The 15,228-nt window shown below is 40.5% G+C and overlaps 1 protein-coding gene and 1 non-coding gene across 2 annotated transcripts; both read right to left on the bottom strand.

The window, feature by feature from the left end:
• Nucleotides 1–359: 359 nt before the first annotated feature.
• On the bottom strand, nucleotides 360–15,228 carry Lsm1 (LSM1 homolog, mRNA degradation associated). Its single transcript, XM_021627604.2, has 4 exons — nucleotides 14,987–15,228; nucleotides 10,002–10,070; nucleotides 8,519–8,634; nucleotides 360–977 (listed from the first exon to the last, which is right to left on the bottom strand). Exons 1-4 carry the CDS (start codon nucleotides 15,030–15,032, stop codon nucleotides 807–809), a joined length of 402 nt encoding a protein of 133 aa, XP_021483279.1. The 5' UTR covers nucleotides 15,033–15,228; the 3' UTR covers nucleotides 360–806.
• Nucleotides 8,199–8,304, bottom strand: LOC132653816 (U6 spliceosomal RNA). The gene has a single exon (XR_009591663.1). It is a non-coding gene; the product is annotated as a U6 spliceosomal RNA (small nuclear RNA).

The following is a 15,228-nucleotide window of genomic DNA, read 5'->3' as shown; positions in this document are numbered from 1 at the left end:
AACAAAAATGTTAAATACTTGAGACTTAGCTAAATTAATAGGAGACAGAGAACAAAGCACAATATGAAGACATTCTTCCTCATAAGAAATAGTTTGGAATAGCTGTGGGTAGAACAGGGTTCAAGTTTTTTAAACAAGAGGCTTCTGTTGTAACTAGTTCCTTGAAAACTCCCTTCTTAAGCTTGAAACTTTATCAGATACAAACATGAAATGGGAACAAGGAACAGCAAGATAGCATAAAAATGTCTTCCTGAGTGGTTGGCTACATGGAACTGTGACATAGGGTTTCCTAGCATAGATACACACTTTTACAGTAGGGAATTATGTTTTTTCACCAGAAGCAACTCCATTTTGTGAAATGACAGTTCTGAAATTCACTCTTTATTTACAAATAAATGAAGAAATAGCTTTTGAAAAGAAATGTAAACTCTGAGATAAGAAAAGCAATACAAAGACATGATTCTTGGATTCCCAGTGACTTGTATGAGGAAGTCATGCCACTGTGTATTTCAACAATAAAGCTGGGCATGGTGGAGCACACCTGCCATCCCACAAGTTAGAGGTCAGCCTGGTCTAAATAGTGAGTTCTAGGTTAGCCAGGGCTACGTAATGAGACTGTTTGAAAAAGAAAATCAAAACAAAATATACAATGGTTTTGTTAAAATCAACAAAATCCCATGATTTCTTCATGCTGGCATATGTGAAAAAATATAAGATCACTTGTCAATGTGACACTCTGGTCAAATGCGTGAGGTGACCAGGCGATAGCCCTTGCTCTCCAGGACAGCAGTCTGTCTGCGAAGGACTTAGTACTCATCCAGGGTATCTGCTCGAGGAATGGAGAGACCCCGATCTTTAAGGGCCTGAACCTTCAGCTTCTCTGCCTCCAGTCTGGTCTGCTGTTCTACCCTCTGTTCTTCTAGGATCTCTTCAATAGACACTTGCTGGAGGGGCGTGTCACTCTCCTTTTCCAAGTCCTGCAAAACAGGTAGGTTTGAACAACTTCCCACCAAGATCAGAAAAGCTTACAGCTCTAAAGACAGATTCCATTATGTAGCTTAGATTGCTTCTCATAATTGTGATAAGGCTGAAATACCCTTCCTGTGCAGACAAAGAAACAGAACATATACCGGCTCAGAATGTGCACACATGGGTCGGGTTCAGTGAGTATAGAAAGGTTCAGGTTATATACAGTCCCAGGCCAGTCAGAATTTACTCGGTAGTTGTTAAAGAATAACTTTTCTTCAAAACAAAATTTGAACCTGGGAGATAACTCAGTGGACAAAGTGGTTGCTGTGCACTTATAAAGACGAGTTTGAACCCCTAGAACTCACATAAAGCTAGTCATAGTAGTACACACCTACAATCCCAGTAATCCTACAGCAAGCTGGGAAACTACACGGGAGAATGCCTGAAAATGGAGGGCCAGCTGGCCTGGGCACACAGTGGAAAGAGACCCGTCTCAAACAAGGTGCACTGATACCCAAGGTTATCCTCTGACCTCTATATACATGACTGTAGGTGTGCACCTGCATTCATACTATGCCTCTGTGCATACACATCTCTAAGGCTATTTACAAAAAGATAACTATTCACAATCTAAAAAAACTATTCAGGCCATGATGGATGCATATAAATCTTGTATTTTACATTTTCAACATTAATTTAATTTCTGGAATGTGTTACTCAGGAAGGAGGTATAAAACCTTGATTCAACTGTATAGCACACTCTTTCCTCCTGTTGGCAATAAACTGTTCCACTAACTAGTAGTCTCTGAGTAATAGGACTGTTTCCTTAGCCAAGTGTGGCGGCACACGCCTATACTACCAGCACTCAGAGCAGCAGAGGTGGGTGGATCTGTGAGTTTGAGGCCAGCCTGGTCTATAAAGGAAACTGGGGAAAGCCAGGGCTACACAAAAACAAAACAAGACTGTTTCCTCTATAGCAACAGTTGACAGAAAATATCAGGAATAAGATAAGTCACCATTATAGTTTGGCCAATGCATTATTTCTCTACTATTTTTGTTTGCTTGCTTTTTGAGGCAGGGTTTCTCTGTGTAGCCCTATATGTCCTAGCACTTGCTCTGTCAACCAGGCTAGCCTCGAGTTCAGAGACCTGCCTGCCTCTGCCTCTCAAAAGCTGGGATTAAAGGCATGTATCACGATATGGGATAAATTCTTTGGTTTAATAAAAATACTACTTCATTTTGCTTACTTCAAAAGTACATGCACATTGTAGGAAATTTATAATAAAATCAGCAACCTTAAAAAAAAAAGTACTCATAATTATAGTAATAAACACCAACACATTGGTGAATGTTACCAATTTTCAGATACAGGCCAGTCTATATGTTATCAGAGGCATTGAGTCTTGTTTATTTTTTGGAATTGTGTTTTTCAGCTTTGTGTGTATGTCTCGGTGTATGTATAAAGGTCTAAGGACAGTTCTGTGGAGTTGGTCGTCTCTATATTCCCCTGTGTTCTGGGAATTGAATACCGATTGTCAGCCTTGCATAAAAGTGCTTTAAGCCACTGAGCCATCTCATGGGCCTTAGAACTGTTTTTTTGTTCCGTGTCATTGGAGACCACCCACAGCCTATGTATGCCAGTCATGCATTCTACTGCTTAGCTACATCATCAGACCAGGTGTATATAAGACTCAGAACAAGAGCAGGGCACGGTGGCTCATGCCTGTAATCCTAGCTCTATGAGAGGAAGAGGCAGGCGGATCTCTGTGAGTTCGAGGCCAGCCTGGTCTACAAAGCAAGTCCAGGACAGCCAAGGCTACACAGAGAACCCCGTCTTGAAAAACAAAAAACAAAACAAAACAAAAAACAAAAACAAACCTTAGAACAAAGCCAAACTCATAATATAAATATTAACTAAATTTCCTTTTCATTTAACACAACATAATATACTTAATATTTATGTCATAAACATTTAATAGCCAATTTTGTAATGCAGAACTATAAACAAGCTTTACCGACTCACTTATTCCTAAGATGTATAGGTATTATTTGTGTTTCTGTAACATGGAAAGCCTATACAAAGTAGCAAAGTATTTTTGGGCTTCCTCTCTACTCCCAGGGAAGATCTTGGTTATAGAGCAAAAGCTGTCCTAGAACACACTATAAAAGCCAGCTGGCTTTTCACTCACTGTCTTCCTTTAGGGAATGATGGGATTACAGGTATACCACTTCAGCAGGCTGTATTCTTGTTTTTTTTTCCTACGACTTTTTTTTTTTTTTTTTTTTTAATGTGTATACAGGGTAATTGCAGAGGCTACACAAGGGTGTCAGGCCTTCTGGAGCTGGAGTTATAGTCAGTTATTAGCTACCCTATATGGGTGCTGGGAACTGAACTCAGGTTCTCTAGAAGAGCAGTAAGTACTCAATTACTGAGACATCTCTCCAGTCCCTTTTATGACTTTTGATAAGGTTTGGAAAGATACCCATCAAAAGAAATCTGCAGATGTTTTAGTCTGAATAATAACTGACACATGCCTCCAAGGTCTCAGAACTCAACAAGTTGTGGTATCAGATGGAGAACTCTAACCAGGAGGTTAGAAACCACACAAGTTGCATAAGTCACTTGGGTCAAAGGTTATTTGCTAAAAACTACATGTAATCACCCAACCATTCCCTCATATCCCTGGAATGAAGAAAGACAAGGTTCTTAGCTCTCTTCCTAGGCTTTTCTGTATGTCTAAGCTATGTAGATGCAGCCATCTCTCAACAGCAAACTTTCTTAGGGCTGGGGTCCTTCGTCACCAAGGCAGAATCCAATCACCTTTTTTCCTTTTTGGAATAGGTCTTACTCAGGCTGGCCACAGATTCCAGATGTCCTGCCTCAGCCTTTACATTTCTGAGATTACAGACATGTGCCACCATGGGCACAACTACACTTTTTTTTTGTTTTTTGAGACAGGGTTTCTCTGTGTAGCCTTGGCTGTCCTGGACTAGCTTTGTACAACAGGCTTGCCTTGAACTCAGAGATTACCTACCTCTGAGTCCCAGTGCTGGGATTAAAGGCTGAGCCACTGAGCCCAGCCACTAGACACTTCTTAAGCAGTGTTTGTTTTTCTAAACAGATTCTGCTTATGGGTTTTCTTAGGTTTTGTTCATAATTTCTCCAGACTGATTGCTAATTCACATAATCATTCTTTTTTTAAAGTTAAAAAATGTGTATCGATGCTTTACCCCATGTATATATGTGTGTGTGTGCATGGTTAGTGCCCATAGAAGTGGTTAGACCCTTGAAATTTAAGTCACAGATGGGTGTAAGCCACCATGTGGGAGCTGGAAACTGAACCCACTTTCTGCAAGAGCAGCAGTGCTCTTAACTGCTGAACCTACGTTATAGCCCCACCACAAAAAAAAAAAAAATTAAATGAGGTATTAATACATTTTATAGCAGTATTGGGAAAGAACATACATGACCAGAAGCTGACATAGGGTATCTTTATCACTCTCACTTTTTGAGACTGAAGTCTCTCAGGGAGTCTGGAACTCTTGGATTCAGCTGGACTGGCTGGCCTCTGAGTTCCCAGAACCTGTCTGTCCGCACCCCTCAGTGCTGAAGTGACAGCCTTGACCATCATGCCTGGCTTTTCTGTAGGTGCTGGGAATCCAAACTCAGGTTCTCCTGCTTGTGCAGCACACAGGTACCCAGGGAGCTCTCTGCCTCGCCCAGTGATTGGAGACAGCGTTTCATGCAGAACAAGCTGATGTCACACTTACTACACAGCTGAAACTAAGCTGTTTCCAACATGCGGTCTCTGCATCAACCATCCCTGACAGAATAGTCTCATTTTCTTGAAATAGTGTTAAAAAAATAACTACAGACCCAAGTGTTCTACTCAAGACTTCTTTACATGAAATTAAGATATGGCTAACCAGTAAGAAACTCCAAAAACAAAGTAAGAAAACAGAAAATGCAGAATTAAAAAACAAAACAGCGGTTGCTTTCAGTCTTCAATTTCTTCCTCTCTTTCTGTTTTTTTTTTTTTTTTTTTTTTTTTTTAAAGATTTGTTTATTTATACAGTGTTCTGCTTGCATGCCAGAAGAGGGCACCAGATCTCATATAGATGGTTATAAGCCACCTTGTGGTTGCTTCGAATTGAACTCAAGACCTTTGGAAAAACAGCCAGTGTTCTTAACCTCTGAGCCATCTCTCTTGTGTGGTGCTGACGATCGAATTCAGGGTCTGGTACATGCTACCCAAGCACACTGCTACTAAGCAACAACCCCCCCCCCCCCCCCGGCTCATTAAGTTAAACCAGTCTCATGGGGACTTTGATTTTCCAAACCCCATAGGATTTAAGGTTTAAATAAAGTACTTAAACAAAAAAAAACCTCTTCAATATTTCAAACATATATATATATATACCGTTAAATATATGTGTGTGTGTATATATATATACACACATATACATGTAATCATCTTCTATTGTATATATACACAAACACATAGCAAACAATAATACTTCACATGTGATTTAACATTTCACTTGATATCTGGTATTTGTGGCACAAATATTCAGATCTTTCCTCCCTGGTCATGAGCTCCACTCGAAATTTCATAGTGGCTTCTCCTAACCTATTGATTCCTCTTTTCCACTTTACAAATATATCTAACACTTTCTTCAAATGCTGCCAATTAATTTCATGCTGTGAAAAGTTACTTGTCATCTGTACTCGTATTATCTTTCAGTCTTGCATGTGCCGGGGCGGTATGTGTATGTGAACAGGGGTGTCCGGACCCCCTGAGCTTGAGCTATGCCTAGGCAGTTGTGAGATGGAAACACACTCAGGCCCTCAGTAAGAATAGTGTGTGTGCCCTTAACCACCGAGCCATCTCTTCAGCGCCAAACCAATTATTTAAATGATTAAAATATTCCAACATGTTAAACTGTTGTTTTCAGTGATTGGAAAGGATTTAACCATTATGATATACTCTTAGCTCTAAAACTATACCCTTATAAATCAGGACATATAATTTAAATTCTCTAACTTTCTACTAATGGAAATTACTTAAATACTACGTGATGAATGTTTTGTTCTTGTTTTATTTGTTTGATAGAGGGTGTTACTCTGGAACCCAGGCTGGCCTAGAACTTACTGTAGCACAGCTTAGCCTCAAACTAGGGGAGTTCCACCTACTATAACTTCCTAAATTGCTGGGATTATTGGCGTGTGCCACCACATGTAACCATGTTGTTTCTTTCCAGATGAGAAAATATGGAACACTTAACAAATGTGCATACCATCTGTGGTGGTTTGACTAGGAATAGGCCCCATAGACTCATGTGTTTGAATGCTTGGTCCATAGGGAAGGGTACTAGTAGGAGGTGTGGTGTGTGACCCTGTGGTGATGGGCTTTGAGGCTACACCTTGTATGGCACACAGTCACCTTCTGCTGCCTGCAGATCAAGATGTGGAACTCTCAGCTCCTTCTCTAGCACCATGTCTGATGGATGCTACCATGCTTTCCACCATGATGATAATGGACTAACCCTCTAAACTGTAAGCCAGCCCCAATTAAATGTTTTCCTTTATAGCAGTTGCCTTAGTCATGATGTCTCTTCACAGCAATAAAACCCTAACTAAGACAAAAATTGGTACCAGGAGTGGGGTATTGCTGTGATAAGCCAGACTATGTTTTTGTTTGGAATAATGTAGGCTTTGGGATTTTGAATTAGGAAATCGCTTAGATGCTTTTAAGCACAGCTTAACAGGCCATATTACTAGGAGCAGAGAAGGCAATGGTGTTGAGGGTGATTTGAACTGTGGGGGCCTGGCTTAAAAGGTTTCAGATGAGTAGAATGTTCTTGTGAAAAGGAAATAAAGAAAAGCTTAGGTCCAGGCATAATGGTGCACAACTGTAATACCAGCACTCGAGAGGAAAAGGTATGCAGATCTCTAAGATCAAGGCCAACCTGTCTACAGATTAAGTTCTGGGACAGCCAAGCTTAGGCAGTGAAGGAAACAGAAAGCTGGTAAACATGACATTAAAAGAGGGGGCCATGTTTCAGCTCCAGCAAGCAGTAAAACTTGGCAGCTTCAGCCATGTAGTTATGGCTTTAAAGTCAAGGATAGAAGAAAGGGGTTATGTAATCTCAACTAAGGAGAGTCACTGAGGCCAGGTAGAGGGGTATTCCTGCATGGTGGCCTAGAATAAAAGAGATTACGATATAGCCTTCCCTGACTAAGGAAAGCCATTAAGGCCAGGCATGTGGCAGGGGCATCCCTGATTGGAGGCCCAGAGAGGGCACCTCATGAAGCTGTAAAGGTAAAGCCTTCACAGGAGACCCCAAGATGTTAGAGATGCCATAGTAATGGAATGCCTGTCAAAGAAAGCTACTAACTGGGAATAGAACTAGCCCAAGAGAAGAAGTGTGCTGCAGTCAGCAAAGCTGAAAGGAACTGGAGATCCGAAAAGCATTTTGAAATCAAACATGGAGATGTAAAGTTTGGAGGTTGTCCAGCTAATTTTCAGTCTTGCTTTGGTCCAGTATTTCCTCACTGTGTTCCCTTCCATACTTTTCAGAATAGTGATATATATCCTGTGCCATTATATGTTGGAAATATGTGATTATTTTTATTGTGATCTTACAGGAGATTATAGTTAAGAGATCGTGTGCATCTCAGATATTGAGACTTGTGACAGATTATAAAAATTTTTCAAGTTGGACTAAATACATTTTGCAGTATGTTATGGCTACAAGCCAGGGAATGGAATGTGGTGGTTTGAATAGGTACGGCCCCATATACTCATGTGTGTGAATGCTTGGCCCACAAGGAATGGCAGTATTAGTAGGTGTGAGCTTCTGGAAGGAAGTGTGTCATTGTAGGGGTGGGCTTTGAGGTCTCCTATGCTCAAGCTACCCTCAGTGTGACACACGGTGCCCTTCTGCTCCTTGCAGAACAAGATGTAGAATTCTCAGCTCCTTTTCCAGCACCATGTCACGGACAAAACCTCTGAAACTGTAATCCAGCCCCAATTAAATATTTTCCTTTAGAAGAGTTGCCTTTAGCCATGCTGATGGTGCACGCCTGTAATCACTGTCCTCAGGGAGGCAGAGGCAGGCGGATCTCTGTGAGCCACGGCTAGCCTGGTCTATAAAGCGTTTCCAAGACAGCCAAGGCTACACAGAGAAACTGTCTCACAAACAAACAGGCAAGAGTTGCCTTGGTCATGATGTTTCTTCACAACAATAAAACCTTAACACCATCCTTGTACAGGGGCTATGCTAATCTTTGTTTTGTCCCAATCTTAGTATATGTGCTACCGAAGCAAGCACCAGCAATATTGTTCTCTATTAGATAAAGCTAACAATATTTTGCTAGTGAGATCAAATCTTCAGAATGCCAAAGGTCACAGAATGATGTTAACTACCTTTTGCAGTGTTACTCTGGCAACTGCGGGGTTCCTGTGAAGAGCTTGCTAACATTGAGAAGGAGCCGCCAGCTAGCATCAGTACCCAGATCCACAGCAGCTTAACAGTTTTCACTTACTATTTCTCCTAGTAGGACCACATTTTCTCCTCTGACCACAAAAATTCCTCGAGGAATATCACCGTACTTTTTGCCCACATGAATGCGCTCCACAGTCTGATGAAGCACTAAGTTAGCTACAAGCACACAGAGAAGAAACATATTTAGTTCATGTTGTTGCCTAAAGGTCTGTAACTCAATTATTTAGTTATTTTTAAATTTCATCGATTATAACAAACCATTCTGGAGAATTTGTTTTTCAGCAGGGCAGGGTCTCATTCTAGCAAAATGATGTAATCCAGGCTGTCCCAGAACTTGTGATGATTTTCCTGCCTCAACTTTCTAATATATATTGAGATTTCAGGCATGAGCCACCACATGTTAAGTTTTAGGAGACTTTCAAACAAGAGTATTGTCCATCAGGTTGTCTAATGAATGAATGATGGTAGAAATAAGTTACTTCTGTATCATTTAACTGTTAATATCAACGTCGTCCCTAGAAAAATATAAATGAATGTAAATCTGGAAAACTTGAGGCTAGACAACTGCCAAGATTAAAAGATTAACTGTCTGCTTTTTGGAAGGAGCGTCTCTTTGTTGTATAAATACATGTATGTGACGACTTAAACATGTCGTCTTCATGAGATGTAATCTTCATGTATCCCAATGTAATTTTTATGTATTAAGACACACCAACAGTTTATTTTTTTCCCCTGTCAGATAATCGTACCTGGTAATCTCAGTATTGTCATTAACCATAGCACTTGGATAAATTCAACTTAAGATTTAGAACTCTAACATGTTAAGAATATTTTTCTTCTTTCAACTGTATTACTTGTCTTACTTGAAATAAAACAGAAAGTTTGTATCTTATTGTTTTGGTTTGAGATGCTTCTTCATCTGTTTCCAAAACGATCCCTTTGCCTCAGCCTATCAAGTACATGGGACTAAAGGCACATGGCTGGCAGTTTAGATTTTCTAAACTCTGGTGTTTCAGCTGTTTTCCTCACATTCAAATCCAGTGATCTAGCAAATGGCCAACAAAGGTCAGTGTGAACTGAGAAGTTTCCTATCCCAAAGGGAAACACAGATCTATCTCTTCCTTCAGAAAATACAGACTGCAAAATGATGACTCCTAAATTTGCCATATTCCTATATGTAAACTATTGAGCTTACTGTCGTTTCAGGAAATGGCTTCTACACTATTTTCATTGGACATGGAGGGACTACCTCCAGGAAATGATTTGAAAGGCTTCTTGACTGTATTTCTGTCATTTGGCTCCCATAATGGGGAAAATAAAAGTACTAATGAAAGTCAATTTTAGAATACAAACTTGTAAATATACAAGCTTTTGAAACACCTAATCATAATTTAAAAACAATTTACTCACTCCAAACAGTTCCATTATGCTGACACATGTGGAAAAGTTAAAGATAAGTAAATTTCAATATAAAGTAGTGCTACAAAAATTCAATGGGATTAAAGATCATAACCAATACATACCAAACTGATCAATGCTTCTTAAAAAACCTATAAGTGTCCTTCCATCTCGAAGTAGGACCAAGTGCTTTTCTGGGGAAAGGAGAAAAGATCTTTAAAACAAAAGCTGTCAGTTTCAGTGAGTTTATATGATAATAAAAATCCAATTAATAGTTGTTGAAGCTGTACCAGACTCTCTTCTAATGTATTTCGGGGGAAGTTCATTGTACAACGTGGGAGGGAAGACTAGGGTGGACTGAGATTTAGATGACATCAGTACTGGAAAGACTGAGAGTAGTACTGCAGAGTTAGAAAAACACAGTCAGGAAAGCAACTGGCTCCAGGCTCTGCAGTTTGCCATTTGACCCTCTTATTGTCATATCATTTCTCCACCTTGAACAGAAAAACTTAGTCTAGATGACATTTTTTTTTTTTTTAGAAGGTCTTCTGTAACAACTTTGGTCTCAAAATCACCATATAGCTAGCTGAGAGGATAACCTTGAATTCTCAATTACCCTGCCTCCATCTAATTGCTGGTATTACACTGGGATCTATTTACCTTCACCATCACCTAGTTTTATATTACCTGAACCCTAGAAATACTTCAACATTTCTTTCTCACATTTTACAAGGAAATTTGAAATAAAAACAATGCTTTAGAGTATACAGCTGAGAAGCAAAGGGCCCAAAAGCCTAGGTTCAATTCCCAGCACCATAACAAAAAATAAGAAATGGCTCAGACATGTAAGAAGATGTGACAGTGATTTAGAACAGGCATTTAAATAAACACGTAAAAAAATATGTATTACATTTGTGTGTATGTCTGTGCACATGCCTGCAGAAACCAGAAGATGGCGTCAGATTCCCTAGAAGTGGAGTTACAGGCAGATCTCAGGATGTGGGTGCTGGAAATCAATCTGGCCCTCAGGAAGAAAAGTATGTACACTTAACCACTGAGCTGTCGCTCTAGAATGAATTTAACATTTATTTTGAGCTCTAAACTAGCAGTTCTTAACCTGGGGGTAGCAACCCCTTTGGGGTAAGACAACTCTTTCACAAGAGTCACATATAGATATCCTGCATACCAGATATTTACATTAAGATTTCTAAGAGAGGCTGGAAAGATGGCTCTGAGGTTAAGAGCACTGGCTGCTCTTCTAGAGGTCCTGAGTTCAATTCCCAGCAACCACATGGTGGCTCCCAACAATCTATAAAGAGATCTGGTTCCCTCTTTTGGTGTGCAGGTGTATATGCAGGCAGAAATTGCAAACATAATAAATAAATCTTTAAAAAAAAGATTTATAACAGTAGCAAAATTACAAGTTATGAAGTAACAACAAAAACAATTGTTTGGTTGGTCACCAAAACAGGAGGAACTGTATTAACTGTTAGTCACAGCATTAGAAAGGTTGAGAACCATTGTTCCAAATTATTCTGAGATCTGAAAGTCACCAACCTTATGAATTTATATTTATTGTAGGATGAAAGCAAGAAAATTTCCTTTTGTGACAATGACAACAACAACATAATAATAAAGCAGGACAGTAGAAACACCAAAACACCTTCGACACACCAAAGCAGCCAGAGAAAATAGAGGCTTGGGGACAGGACTCAGAAGGGATAACTTTAAGGTGACAGTAAGGAAGTGAATAACCAGCTATTAGAAAAGCAAGCAATGTTTAGGACACTCATTTCTTTAATGCTATGCATAAAGTATTTTTGGTTTTTTTTGTTTTGCTTTGCTTTTTTGAGACAGGGTCTCACTATGTAGCCGTGGCTGTTGTAGAACTTAATCTGTAGATCAGCCTGGCCTCAGTCTCCCAAGTGCTAGGATTAAAGGTGTGTTTCATTATGCTGCTGGGCTCAAAAATAAGTACATACACCAGGTCAGGTATTGCAGTGAGTGGCACTCCCAACATCCCCAGTCAGGTTTCTCTATGTAGACCTGGCTGTCCTAGAACTCACCCTGTACACAAGAATGGCCTCAGACTCACAGATCTGGCCGTCTTTGCTACTTGCTGGGATTAAAGGCATGGGCCACCACTGCCTAGTATAAACCACTTTCTATATGAAACAAGGAGCAATGATTCCTCTTCAAAGGAATTTACAGTCATCATTAAGCTATAATTAAGCATCATAAATAAGGAAATCTAATTACATAACACTTAAGAAAGAAACTAGACCTATCCCAATTGGACCATGAATGATAAATAAATTTTGGCTGTGAGAAAGGGAAAGTGGAGAACTCTTTAAATTAAGCACTAAAGGGAAAAGTAATATATTCACATTTGGCTCAAAGTTAAAAGAACATGAATCAAAGTCAAAAAAGTACTGAAGGCAAGCTTTAATTTCAAAAGATGAGAAAACACTGAGATTAATGTATAGAAAAACAGAAAGTTATGATACTTACCCTCATCTAGAATATCTAGAGATTTAGAGGAAAACAAACCAAACATGCAACTCAAACCACCTGTTCTAGAGAACAGTAAAGTCCAGAGAGCTAAGAAAATCAGCAAAAACTAGCGTTAGAGAAACCAAGAAAATAAAAGGGTCGGTGATAAAGCTCAGTAGTTAAGAGCACTTACTGCTCTTCTAGTTTCACCTCCGAGCACACATATCGGGTAGCTCATGACTGCCTGAACGTGATACACATAAACTCATATAAGCACACACATACACATAAATATAAACACATCAATAGATAAACCTTAAAAAATAAAAGAACCCAATACCAATGTGCAACGCTGCAGAGGAGAAAGCTTGAAAGGAACACCTTACATTTATGACTAAGAATACAGCTTTGAGGGGCTACAGAAATGGCTCAGCAGTTAAGAACACTGCTGCTCTTGCAGAAGATGAGGTTAGGCTCCTTTATAACTGCAGTTCTAGGGCATCTGATGCCCTCTCTAGCACCCTGCACACATGTATTCCATATAAATTCATTACTCATGTAGGCACAAGCATATATATCTAATTAAACTGTAAGTAAATTCTTAAAAAACTCACAGGGAAAAATACATATAAATAAATCAATCTTTAAAAATAATACAGCTTCAAGCCAGGCACAGTGATCCAAATCTGTAACCCCAAAAGGTTACAGAGATTGAGACTGAAGGAATGCTGTGATTTAAAGAGGCCAACCTGGCCTACAGAATGAGACACTGTTTCAAAAATGAAACCAAACCAAATAAAAAACAAGTGAACAAAACCCTGAGGCTTCTGATAGCAAAAATCAGACTGCAAAGATGGTCAGAAGAGTTAAAACTGCAGTGAGTCAAGATACACATAAAGGGATGCAAGTCTGATGTTGACACACAATTGAGCAAATACATGAGGTTGAAAGATAAAAACATAGTTTAGGCAGGCACGATGGCCCACATTTTAAATTAGAGCACTAGAGAGGCAGAGGCAGGAGAATTCCAGGACAAGTACTATGTAGAAACCCTGTCTCAAAAAGCAAATAAATGCAACAAAAAAACACTTAATTGGGACAGAACAGTGTGTGTGTGTGTGTGTGTGTGTGTGTGTCTGTGTTGCAATGGGGGAGTGAAGGGTTTGAAATATTTTAGTAATGGAGAGGGCCTGGGATCCACAAGGAAGTATGAGAAGGCTTAAGAATACAAGCACTTCTAGTAAAATGGCAGCATTTGTTGCTAGCGGCTTCAGGCAATTCAGACATACAAAGAAAGGTGAAGGTAAAAGGCTCCACTAAAAGAGTATTTCATTACACTTTACAGACAGGCTTATAAAGTGGTATGTAGATGTGTGTGTATGTCTCTGTAAAACACATATTTATGTCTACAAATAAAAATAGTTGAGCCTAAGCTCCAATATTATTTGATCCAGCCTACACCTTTCTGTTGTATAGCAAAATGAGTTTAAAAAAAAAAAATTAAAAAAAAGAAGGCCACTGATAACTGAGAATGCAATTACAGATCCTCTTTAATTTGTAAACTCACACCGTCAATTTATAGGTTTTTACTTGTTTGAAGTTATGTAAATAATTTTGCTCTTGGAAAGTCACAGGCTGAAAATGATTTTAAAGTGCTCCTTACAGGCTGGGGAAGATGGCTTGGTGCTTCAGAGCACTGGCTGCTCTTCCAGAGAATCCAAGTTCAAGTCCCAGCGCCCACACGGTGGCTAACAACCGCTTGTAACTAAACATACATATTTCCTAATGCTTCTTTAAAAACGCTGTCTGATGGATCATACACAGGTGAGGATTTACAAAACGAAAGTAGGCACTGGAGAGATGGCTCAGAAGATGCTCTTGCAGAGAATCTGAGTTCAGTTCCCAGCACCCACACTGGGTCTCACAACTGTCCTTAACTCCAATTCCGGAGGATCATCCAAAGAAGATCATCTGACTTCGTGGGTGCCAGGTATGCACGTGGTGCGCTTACATGCAGACAAGACATGCAAACACAGAAAAATAAACCTTAAAAAGATGAAATTGTACCCTCTTGGTTTGTATGGGACTGCAAACCTGTATAACAGAAAAAAGCACGTTTGAAGTGACTTAGCCTTTCTGGAAAAGTCAGTTAATTATGCCCGACACCTGTCTCTACAACTTTAATCTGAAAATAAATGCTAATGACCCTCACAGAAAAATAAGATTGCAAATGGCTACACAACAGACACCTGTGTTTTTTGCTAAATTAAATCCAACTGCTGTTGTCCTAACTTTTTTTTTTTTTTCGGGTTTCGGTGGGTCCTTCCCAGAAGGGATTCTCGTCACTCTGAAATACTGCGATGAAAGCCAGGGCTCGCTAGTGAAGTCGCCTGGGCCACTTCACGTTCGCACGTCGGACGTGCGCCCCTGGAAGGAGTTTCCCTTGGGTCAGCAGCCCAAGGATAAAGGAGGCAGGCCAGGGAGAGGGTCCCAAGGCTGTGGAGGAGGCAGCCCACCCCGCCAGGGCCCAGGGCTCCCTCTCCAAGCTCGACTCAAGGGGCGCCCACTCGAGAAAGGGTCCCACACAGCAGACTTCCCCCCGGCAAGAGGCACTCACTGTCGATATCCTCGATGAGGCTGGCGGTGCCGGGCATATAGTTCATCTTGACCTCTCGCAAGGCCGCACCGGACAGCCGCGGGGGCGTCCAGTCGCCCGTCGGCGGGACGCGGACGGGAACCCGCCGCTCACCTGCCCCTGGCTTGCCGCCGGTAGCCGGAAGCGCTCTCAGGTTACCCCACCCACTTCCGGTACCGCGTGTCCGTCTACAGAAAGAGGCGTGCCGCCGGGCGGGTGGTCGT

Source organism: Meriones unguiculatus, chromosome 4 (assembly GCF_030254825.1).
Source record: "Meriones unguiculatus strain TT.TT164.6M chromosome 4, Bangor_MerUng_6.1, whole genome shotgun sequence".
Taxonomy (NCBI): domain Eukaryota; kingdom Metazoa; phylum Chordata; class Mammalia; order Rodentia; family Muridae; genus Meriones; species Meriones unguiculatus.
The sequence above is the reverse complement of the archived record's forward strand: the minus strand, read 5'-3'. Positions and strand labels throughout refer to the sequence as shown.